This window comes from Lytechinus variegatus, chromosome 10, assembly GCF_018143015.1.
Source record: "Lytechinus variegatus isolate NC3 chromosome 10, Lvar_3.0, whole genome shotgun sequence".
Classification (NCBI taxonomy): Eukaryota; Metazoa; Echinodermata; class Echinoidea; order Temnopleuroida; family Toxopneustidae; genus Lytechinus; species Lytechinus variegatus.
In genome coordinates, this window is record NC_054749.1 from 10190845 (window position 1) to 10203054 (window position 12210).

The 12210-nt window shown below is 34.3% G+C and overlaps 1 protein-coding gene across 3 annotated transcripts in view; it reads left to right on the forward strand.

The window, feature by feature from the left end:
• Window positions 1–8594, forward strand: part of LOC121422290 (rho GTPase-activating protein 17-like) — a 69437-nt gene extending 60843 nt beyond the window's left edge. For 2 of the 3 annotated variants that reach the window (XR_005971143.1, XR_005971144.1), the window contains exon 17: window positions 4177–4264. Coding sequence is in view for 1 of the 3 variants with exons in the window: in XM_041617227.1 (XP_041473161.1) it covers window positions 4177–4762 (586 nt within the window). In the remaining 2 variants the exon portion in view is untranslated. Of the gene's footprint in view, window positions 1–4176 lie in introns of all 3 variants that reach the window. The other variant, XM_041617227.1, reaches the window with a different exon arrangement.
• The last annotated feature ends 3616 nt before the right edge of the window (window positions 8595–12210 follow it).

Genomic DNA, 12210 nt, shown 5'->3' on the forward strand with positions numbered 1-12210 from the left:
TTAATGCACATTTTTACTTGTTCATTATAAAAAAAAGAGTGATTCTTGCAGTTAATCTAACAAATCTTTTTATTTGAATTGCATGTTTCTATAAAGATTTAAATCATATTATTAAGACATCTAATGTGTAAATATGTGTGTTTCTCCGACTGGCAAGTCCAACATGAGAAAAAAAGATTCCTTGTTACAAAGCAATGTGATAGTGCTGGATGAAGAACTAATTGGAAAACAAACATCTGTAAAATAAATTATCTGACTCTCTCTGTCCTATGAAATTTGGTGTTACCAAGAGAGAAATCCTTACATATATTTTTTTCTTCAATTTTATGAACAAGAGTCAACTGATATGGATCAAAATTATCATTACAAAAGTGTAAATATGCATCAACGATCGCATTTTATTTGGGCATTGTAGCATGAAAATCAAGTTTGCATTGAATATTTAAGAATTCTGTGTGATTTGTTGGAGCAGGTGGGATATTTTTTCCTTAATAACCTGATATAAATTTGAATGAAGAGCTATAGTGATTTTGAAGCGGTAAATTAAATGGGAGGAAATTTCAGATCTTGTGGGGTGAAAATTAAAGTTTTCCCAACCGCCAAGGGACTTTATAGGAATTTATTTTGGAAGTAGTTCAAGATATTCAGAGTTTAGATCCAGACTTAAGGCACAGAAGTTTGAAAAAAAACAATTTGTTTTTTAGATGACCGAAGCAAAGAATGGACAAATGGTTATGATGAGCATGACAAAGAATGTATTGTGCATCATGTATCCATTTCACAAGGCATGGTGGGATATATTGTACTCTTCATTTCATTTATTGTTTGTGTTATCATATCTCTCTCTCTTTCTGTATCTGTCTTTGCATCTCTTTTTCTCTCTCACTTACTCTCTGTCTATGGGGGTGTTCATTGTCAATTTTCAAATTTAAACAGCAACATGATTCATGATTGAAAATGCAATTGCAAAACACAGAATGCAAACAGGATCAGCAGTGCACTGTTCAGAATAAAAAAAATGAATAAAGCTATAAATGATGAGTTAATTGTCTTTAAATTACCCACTCTTGTTAACGCAGCTTACTGCATCAAAACAAAGGTCAATTCTGGCATGTGCTTGTATGGCTTCCACAGCGAGAGCAAATTTAAAGATGTTTCGAAACTCAATCGTGTTCAGCATCGCATTTTGTTGCATTCACGATGCCGAAGGTCGTAAAATCCAAAAGCAACTTTATTGGCGTTTGAATTTTCTTCCGAATCACCATCTGAAAGATGTTTACTTCTACAACCAGGAATGGGGGACGTTTAACACACCCTTCGTTTCTCATTGTATCTGCCTTTGAAAATGGATTTTTAAATCGAGATTCATGTTGCTGTTTGAATTTGAAAATTGACATTGAACACAACCTGTGTCTATCTTTTTCTCTCAGTCTTTCCATACTATATCCTTGTCTTTACTGTTCTTTCAGATGATTTTTTTTCTTACATTCCCTGCCTCATTTTACCATTTCCAATTTGGTTGTCTTTCTCTTCATTTTCCTTTGTTTTTTTTATTCCCCCTAGCCCTTTAAAATTTATTCCCTTTCTCTTTGTCTCTCTTTCACACTGTACATGTCTCTCCCATTCTCCTTTCCTTGACATATTTAAATACTCTCTTTGCAATCTGTATTTGTGTTACTAGATAAATTATTAGCATTTTGTGCATTCATATCTCATATAGTCATATTTATATGCATATGGTGCTTGGAATAATATAGAGATTGCAATGGTGGCCCATACTGCATTATGTCAGGCAATGTATTAAAGTTTTTCATTAATCACAATTGCAAGAAATCATCTTCAACATATATACACATAGATGTACATACATATGTGAAGTGTTGTAGCCTAGTAGATAAGTCTCCGGACTTTGAAACAGAGGGTCATGGGTTCATATCCCAGTCATGGTGGAATTTTCTTCAGCAAGCAATTGATCCAAATTATGTAGGGCTAAACCCAGTTGAGGTAGATAGAATCTACCCGGCAAGAATTTATTTCTTTAATTGTGCAATGTAAAAGGTTTCCTGGGCTATCAGTGTTTAGATTCTTTTGTGAGCGCCTAGAAAAAAAAATTGTACATAGTATTCACTATACGTGAACTATCTGTTTATTATCTTTATTATACATTTTCAGAGCTCCTCCCTTGTTTCAATACATATCCTATTCTTGGAGAAGGCACAATGTAATCAGAGTATATAACACTTCACCTTTGCTTTTTAAAATCAAATAGTTGGTTTCCAAAATGAATCATCATGGAAATATAAGCCAGGTACACGTAGCCTTTGCAGAAGGAATTGTGTTTAAACACAGATTATAAAAATCATACATAGTCTTAAATTCCTTGATTAGCTTGGAAATATAGGTTGCCATGTATCACTCTCTTCTATATAATGCCAATTTACAATGTTTATCAAATGAATTGCCCACAAGATATTTGAGAAAAAAGGAGAGTTTTTTCAATTCATTTTTTTTTTTTGTAAGCCAAGTATGGGATACTGGCCTTTTGGTTAAAGTACAAGTGTACATGTAGGCCAGGGGCATTTCATAAAGCTGTTTGTAAGTTAAGAGCGACTTTAAGAATGACTGGTGATCCTTTCTTGGGATAAATGATATACACAAAAACCTTCATTGGCGAGGGTTTTGTGCGTAAGAAAGTACCACCAGTCGTTCTTAAAGTCGCTCTTGCAAACAGCTTTATGAAACACCCACCAGGCAGTATACCCAAGTAACTTCGACTAGTCCCACATAGACAATATTTCTGAATATTATTCTTTCAAGAGTAATATTGATTCAGTGTCTACCTAACCTATGGATAGCCAGCAATGCCATAATTCATCATCTCAAATGTGTGTAGAGATGGTACACACACCTATGCATCTCATGTTACATATTAGTTATGTGTACACATTGAGGGTGTCAAATTATAGCAGTCTTGGCCTGCTATACAGTCAGTTATAACTCTATCAAATAGGGATCTGGATTTTCACAATTAAACTTTTACAAAGCATTTTAAGTTAGGATACATGCATTTAAATGAAAAAGGTCGGTCTGCAGCTTTTTAGCATTGATTTTAGCTATCCTTGAATCACCCCCATGTTATGCTTGTGATGTGAATTCATAGTGTCATATAGAATGGGTTTGAATTGACAATGTACAACGTGTAACTCAACCATGCTAAGGGCATAGGCTGGTTTAAGCATGGGGAGGTAGAAGTAAAGTAGTATGGGGGGTGCACATTTTGTTTTGTTTGCCAGTGTCTGAAGTCCTTTGCGTCAGAGGGAAGGTGCACCCCCCCCCCCCCCCCGCTAACGCCCTTGCATGCATTTTAAAACATCCCCCCCCCCCGAATACCCCCTTTATCTCTATTCCTATCTTTATTGTTATTTCATCATATTTCATGATGTTCAATGTGATCATTTTCATGTCACCTGCATATCTTGCTATCACATCTTTGCATGGATGAGTTTTTTATTCTGCTCCTATTCCCAATTTCCCATGCTCATTTTTTATTCATAATTCATTATTTACATTTTTCATTCAAATGCACTCAAACATTATTAAGTTATTTTGTCATGGATGACATTAGTTTTGGTTCAAGTTTGGTTACATAGCAATGTTGAGATTATTTTGTTAAGTAATAGATTGGTTTCATTGAGCTATGTCTTTTCATTTCTTTGCCATTGTGTTGTAATAATTATTCATATAAACTGTGGAGCCAGTGATAGTAGTTATGTGCTTGATATTGAATATTCAATTGGTTTCTTTTTCCTTTCTTATTTTCTTCCTTTTGTTTTAAAAAAATTGTATTCTGCTCATTCATGTAATTTTATATCTCATGATCCAGTGTTGCATTTCTTGTGGTGTTGTTTTTATTTTGTTCATTTTTTTGTCTTTGTCAAGTTTCAAACTTGTGTGCCTTTGGTCTGGGTTTTACTTGTTATTTGACGTTTATGTGATATTGTTTTCTTTCAATGCATTTTGTTCTAAACCATGATGTGTCTCTTTCTTGAAATCATGCATTTTGATGAGCAACTAGTTGATATTTATGTGCAAAATGCTGAATTTACAAACAAATTGATAATTAGCAGTACTATGTGAATTAACTTGTAATTTTTGTGATTATTATTTTTTTACCAGACCCATCAGAAACTCTACACTTCCTAGGAAGTCAGTAAAGAGAGCCCACGCCCCTCCCCCACCCGTCAGTGTATCGCCGAGCCCATCACCGACAAATAGCTTGACGCGGAATACCCAGCCTCCGGGAACACAGACGTCCAATCAGAACACTCAAAACAATCATAGCAGTCCCGAGTTAACAAGGAAAGGAAGCGAGTCCAACCCGCTTACAACGAATGGCTCAATATCCAAGCCCGAACGCCCTCCCGATAAGCCCCCTGTCGCGGGAAAGCCACCTAAGGTCGACAAACCGGTCGTTGCGGGGAAGCCCACCATCGCTGACAAACCACCCATCACCGAAAAACCCACCAAGCCCGATAAACCCATAGTTGCAGTACCTAGTCCTACCAAGGAGCGTCCAGGCTCGGGGCGGGATAGTGTCGACGGGACTGTCCTGTCACCGAATCCCCCATCGCCGAACAGCAAACCTAAATCAGCAGCGATACAAAGACCTACCATGCTCCCCCCTCCCCCTCCTCCTACCGCAAAGACAACAGATACAAAAGACGGTGTGAAAAACCAAAGTAGTTTTGATACGGACTTGTGACATGGGCAAGGTGTTTTAGAGATGATACCTTTCAGTTTCTTGCAGCATACTTCATTTATAGCATAATTACATCTAGCCATGATATCGACAACCACGGATAGATACAGATTCTAACTGCTCTGTTTATTTTGTGTGTAAAGCATTCTTATTTCAAGATACTTTCTCGAGACTACACAATCTATATAAAATGTTACGTCATTTTTCCACTTTATGTACAATGTATTTTCATACCATATCCGTGGGTACTTCTGCTGGGAGCAAACAGCGGCCATCTCGTGCAAATCACTTCGATTGAGCAATCTTTCTTCTGCTTGTGTACACCATGGAATCTCGTCTGAAGGTTTATAGTTGATGAATATACTATGTGTACAGAAATATGAAACTATATCTTTTTTGAGATCACATATTGTTGTTCATGTTACATGTATATGAAATATTTATTGATATTGATGTTGGGCCATGCTGCATATACTTCTGTTTTGATAATTATTGCATTTTTTTTGTTGAATCCTATTTGAGAGTCTACAGGGTTAGAATGGGATGTCAATGTATTTACAGGTCTTTTTCCTTTACCCCTTGTTTCCCCCTTCCTACAAAAGTGTACAATTTTATGAAATAGGGGAAGCTCTAACTTCTTCAAATTCATTTTCTTCATAAAGATTATGTATGACACTGTAAAAGATGATGAATACTGTAATTGAGTTTTTCACAGATGAGAGCAGTAATAGTGACCTATAGATGTTTACCATCTGAGGCAAAACTGACTAACTCTTGTCAAATGATTTTTTATTAAAGTACGATATAAAAAACATGACCGTAATTTTCATCGTTTTGTCTGATATATTTTTTAACTGGTGAATGGCACAGAAGATCATCATCCATTACCACAAACAGACAAGTTTATTTATGTAGTTATCTAAGGAAGGAGAACTGTTTTCACGATGAAACGTCTCATCAATTGGCAATAATTATCTCTATAAATCTAGTGCAGCATGGCCTTTCCTGTCATTTTTGTATTTTCTAGGAATATTTTAACATTTCGAGCACATACCTGATTTTCCACGCTCTGACAGAAAACAATGGGTGTAGTTTCTCTAGTGTTCTACCAAAAACTTGAAGAGTATTTTGTTTTTTCTTGCTTCTGTGAAAAGTTAAAGCAAAGAATTTCATGTATTATTTTCTACCTTGCGCAAGTTGCAATACATGACTGTGGCAAATGATGCAGAAATGATCCCATTTGAATAACCCCAATATATTGCTTGTCTATGAATACCATTTAAATAAAAATTTTACTCTGTCTGGTTATATTTAGTGTGATCAAAAAAGCAAATTATCAAAGTTCTCATACACACAAGCAGAGGGCTTTCTTTAGTGGCATTAAATAAATTGATACTGGACCCTGAAGTCAGATAAAGACTAAGGCCCATATTCTAAAGTCAGGTTTAAGTTAGACCAAGGTCTAGCTTTGTGCTAAAATTATGGGAGCCAAAAACTAAAAAATTCTGCTTATACTGTATATTTTGTGTATTTACTATTTTGTTTCCCTTTGCTTTCACAATGTAGAAAATATTTCAGTTATCATTCCGAGACAGTTATAAATGAGCTTCATAAGATTTAATAAACTGAACAGAGTTGTGCCTCAATTGGCTCTCCATAGTTAAACCACAACTTTAAACCAGGGTTTAATCTAAACAAGAGTTCAGAATAAGATCCTAAGGGATGATTCATATAGCTGTTTTTAAAGATATGCATATATGGCAATCCAATTCTTTAATTCAATTAATTATTTACAAGTAGGTGATATTTTACAGTAAGCTTGTTAACATACATATTTTCTGTGAATGAAATAATAAAAAAGAAAGATTTGAACAATTTTGAATGAACTAGCAAAAATACAGCAACACTTATTTAATTTATCAGAAGCAGTATGAATTATGAGAAAAAGCTTTGGGCTTGCACTTTGACTCTTCTACTTCTTAGTTATTGGTAAGATAATGTATAACTTAAAAAAAACAGCTTTATGAATCAAGCTCATAGTATATTTGCTCATGAATTATAAAACGTTTCCAATTTGTAAATAAAATTTTCCAATTAAAGACAACAAAACTTACCATGATGGATGGTATTCTGAACACCATAGTTTAGTCAACCCAGGGTTAATTCAGTCACACTTTTATGGAGAGCCAGTTTTTCACCAAGTAAAGATTTTTTTTTCAATTCTACAGCAAAACATTGTCCAAAAATAATAATTGTGTTTGGAAATGGGAAGTACTAAAAAAATGCAAAAATATGATGAATTTGATAAGTAAATTTCGAAATAAATCTTTGCCACGAATACGGAAGAAAAGTTTATAAGCCCGGCATTCCATAGGTGTGTCGTTTAAACTTCTAGTTTGTATGATAATTAAACAGAGGTGTGATTACCAGAACACCTCCTGATGACTTTTGCAATATCATTTTAATGTGCTTTGGTTTCCATGGATCATGATGAAGAGATCATTTATACCAAAGCTTCCTGCAATTCATGTATGGGAATATCTTGATTTTACTGAAAAAAAATGAAATAGAAAGATTAGAGATGTAGCACATTTACAGGGCATATTTCAAGGAATCTTTATCACTCATCATCATCCAAATTCATTTATAATTGATTTGAATGAAAAATGTTGTAGTGGTTTAGATTATATGAATTCCATTGTATTGAAAATCCTTTTTTTTTTACCTTTAAACTAAAGATAAGCATATTTTTGCAATCACTAAGCAGACACTTTCTCCACCACACCAATTCCTTTGAAAATGTAAGTCAAATCATGATAGAAAGCTTAGAACATTGGGACTAAACATAAAATTGCAAATATGTTATTTGTACAGAGTCCAGGGTGACACCTTTTTTGTGATTCTCCAATTTTCTTTTGTCTTTGAAGGGCATTGGACTAAATGTGACAAGCCAGCCCAAAACCAACACTAAGTCGCCCAAAATGAATTTTGAGATTTTTATTGAGTTTGAACAAGCACATCCTAAGCTTAAAAATGATATATGATTTGTCAAACTTTATCAACAATAACTCACTGAAATACTTGATTGAATGCAGGAGAAAACAAAGTGAGAGCTTCAGAAAATAAGGAGAAAACAACATTTGAAATTGAAGTTTGTGTTCACTCAAGCTTGAGATGTTCGCTCTGTGCCATTTCAATGAAACTTCCCATCATTCCACAAAAACTTGTGTCAAAGAAACTCATGTATCTTGTTGTTCTCTATTCAACTTTACAACTCTAAATTTTACAGTATAAAGAAATACTTCTTCAGACAAGCATAATTTTGAATTTTGGCTTCTTGAAGACCAATTTACTATTTTGGCCATAAACAGAAAATGTTCGTGACTTATTAGTGGTTTTGGGGTGGTTGGTCACAAATATTGTCTGCATTGTAGAAAGTGTCTGCATAGTGATTGTGAATATTATTAGGTGGATACAGACATTGATATTTTTATAACACATTCCTAGCAGGATAAATGGGGATTAGGAAGTTTGGTAGTTATGTAGGTGTTGGTGTCAAAAATGTGAATCTGCCCGCTGAAATAAGCTTCAGAACCAAATTTGGGTGTCAATAGTCAAACCTACATTATTGAAAGCTAAATACTGAGTGACATCAATCCCTAACACCAAACTCACTTCAGTTTGAGTGTTGTGTGTGGTGTTAAAAAACCAACCTCACGAGTTGAGTGTTGTGTGTGATGTTCAAACACCAGACTCACTTTAATTTGAGTGTTATGTGTGGTATTGAAACAAAACCGAATTCATTTCAATTTGAGTGTTGTGGGTGATGTTGCAACACCAACACCAGCTCTCTACACTAAACTGGAAATCACTGAAAAATTAGTAATGGCCAAGTTTTGTGCATTCCATTCTATCTAGCATGCACTGTAGAAAAACTCCACTTGCTGTAATGACAAATGTTTTCTATAAAGGTCTCTAAAAGATCTTTTATAAAGTCTATGTTGGGTAAAATCATATCAAGGGCCTATATTCTCAAAAGAGGTTTCAACTGTACCATGGTTCAAAACCATGGAATGCAGACTTTGTGTACATAATTACACTTATTTCATTGGGTACACTAAGTTTGATAATAATTGCGCGCTATGGCAAAGCATGACTCATTGAAGCGGGATGAATCAAATTCTGCATAGTCCATGGGTTTGTACCGAAACCTCTTTAGAGAATCTTGTATCTGTGGGTCTGTTATATGTGTATGTGATTTATAAAATATATTTTGAAGTAAGGATGTAGAGGAGAAGGCTGGCTGGTTCCACCCAATAATCCTGTTTTCTATGAAAACCAGAGAATTCTTTGCGATACTTTCTCATACATGTATGTATAGATAAACTACTCTCATATCAACTTAAAATGAATCCCTAAAATGTATTTTCCCCCAATCTAACTAAAGCTTTAATATTGTTGTGTATATTTTCCTGACAAATCATTGCCACATATCAACCGACTGATATTTGTTTACTTGTGCTTTGTTTTTATGTTAACATTTGTTCCAAGATTAAGCTTGCTTACCTGTGTTAATTTATATTCCAAATGGTCCAATATAGAATCCATGTTCTTAAAGGTTGTTTGTCTGGGTAAGATCATTATGTGATCAGGGGGGAATAAGTTACACAGCGGTCAAGAGCCTTCAAAAAATCTCCATTCATTGCAATGTTTATGCTAATCCAATATTACAGATTTAGGTAGTAGGTTGCGAAACGTAGCCCTCGAAAATTAACAATTAATTTTTTGCGTGATACTCTAATTTCTCATTCAGTAAAATGCTAACATTGTTTTCACCTCATATCCCATTCATAATTATATACTGTATACATGGCAACAGAGGTCATTCAGTAATTTTGAAATTTTACAGTTGGTTTTAGCACTGGTACAGATGGGGGGGGGCTCATGGAACTTTGGAAGCGAGGATGCCGGGTTGATGAAGATATGTTTATGGGTGTCAAATTTATTGCTTTCATAATCACTTTCGTCAGGAAGTAAAACATTTTTTCCTTTACCTTTTTTTTGGCGGAAGTCAAATTAAAATGGGGTGAGAATGTGGGTGAAAAATTTCACCACTAAATAAAGAAAAACAACAAAAAAGTAACCAGAAAAGTTGTTGGACATTAATTCTAAAAAACTTTGACATGCAAAAAAAAACAACATGTCTTTGCTCATATTACAGGGTGCCCAAATATTGCATTCTACCTGCTGCAAATGTGCATTTTCGAATCACCCCCCCCCCCATCCGTGCCTATTACTCCACATGTATCATACACTCTTTAGCATTCTTGAAATATAAACTGAATTTTCATTAATAACAACTGTTAATCTTGTGATGCTATCACATTCATATTTCAATACTTCCATATTAAATCATTTAATAGCATTTCTTAAAAACACACACATACAAACATACTTGAATTGGAGTATTTATTGACGTTATCCAATTCATTGCCCTCAACAAAAAATGAAGTACTCAATAAAGCAAGGCAAGAAAGCTTTTCTATTTTATACTGAATAAAATGTTTAAGATCATTTAATGAAACAACAAATACTGTACGTTGACAATGATAATTCATTACATACATACATAATATGTTTTAAGTAGCATCATTAAATATGGAACAATAAATTACAACAAACGATTAAAAATCAACTTTGACAAACTTGGTATCGTCTGCATTGAACATGCTTCAGGTCCCCAGTCAGTTGAGTGACGCCACACCCTTCCCTTTCTACCTTGGTGTTGGTGATTTACTGAAACCCAAAACTTTCAAAGTAGATGTTAGACTTACTAGCATCTCTCCATCTCTCTGAAACCTCTTTTCTCTTGACCTCTTCAAAAAAACGTCTCAAAACACACTTATATAATTATATACCTTAACTTGTCTTATGCCATCAACAGTGCTATGTATCCTCTGGAAAAAGCGCTATATAAATCCAATTATTATTATTATTACCATAATCATCAGGGGCCCGTTGCAGAAAGAGTTGTGTTTAAACGCAAGCCAACAAATCAATCGCAAGTCCCAAATGCGCACTGTCGATTGGTCGAATTTCAAGTTGCGCAAGATTTTTTCGAGTTGCATAAGATTTTCGAGTTGCGTTTCTCTTTCTCCAATGGGCCCCAGGATAACCTCAAGTCACATTCTTTAAGTTTTCCATTATTAATTTTTAATGCACTGTAATTTTATTCTTTATTGACTCGTCCAGATACATAAGAAGACTTAACAACATGATGAAAATATTTAAGAAGTGCCATTTTACCTAGGAAAAAGTATTTAATACTATCAATGACATTATTCTAATATGTATTTGTATAGTCAAATACACAATACATTGAAGTAGATAGAACGTTTTAACTTTTACACCAAGATGAATGAAATATTTCAAAACACAATTTATATATTTGTATATATATATATATATATTAAAGACTTGACAGTTGCTTACAATTTTACTATTTTTCACCCAAAACTTGTAACCATTCCAAAGTAGATATTAGAGTTAGTAGCATTTCATAGATCTTTTTTTTTATTTAGAAGTTACATATTTACAGAAAACACAGAAAAAAGCTCTTCAGTGGAGATTAGAGGCAATTCCTATCTGGTAAAGAGTTTTGAAAAATGTAACTCACACATAATTTTCATAATTTTCCCATTGAAGTTAAACTCATTCTAATGAGTAAGGACCTGGCTGACCATATCATATTGTATTTTACAACTTGTATAGAACATAAAGTTATCCTGATCTGACAAGATAAGAATAGTTATTGTGGGAGTACATTATGTTAGAAATGAGATTTGGTGGTTTGAGTAATATACTGTAGTTGTGATATCATTTTGGGAAGTCATGGGTTGCTATGGACAATTGCCCATATTCTGAAGTCAGTTTGAACTTATACCACAATCCAACTGTGTGCTAAAATTATGGGAAGTCAAAAATTTGTATATTTCCAATGTTTACTGTGCTCATTCCCCATGCTTTAATGATGAAGAAAACTGTTTTAGCTACCATTTCCAGATAGTTTTACATTGGTCAGTTAAGCTGATAAATTAAACCTGTACCATTGAAGATGTGTGTCACAATTGGCTATCCATAGTTCAACCAAAACTTTGAACCACAGTTTACATCAAACCTGACTCCAGAATACAGGCCAAAGTGACTTAACGTGCCAACCGGGGCCTTCCTTTCTAACACACATTTACAATCATTTTTATAAGCCACTGAATCTTACATTTGATTGGCTGTGAGAAGGCTCACCATATATACGTTAGATGTCGTTTATGACGGCTTGATTTATGATAAAAAATTCATAAGAACTTGATATTGTGACATCGTAAGTTATTCCTTCTAATTGGAGTTCGATCGTTCCCAGAACATGGGTCAGCTAATATACATTCTCCCAGGCC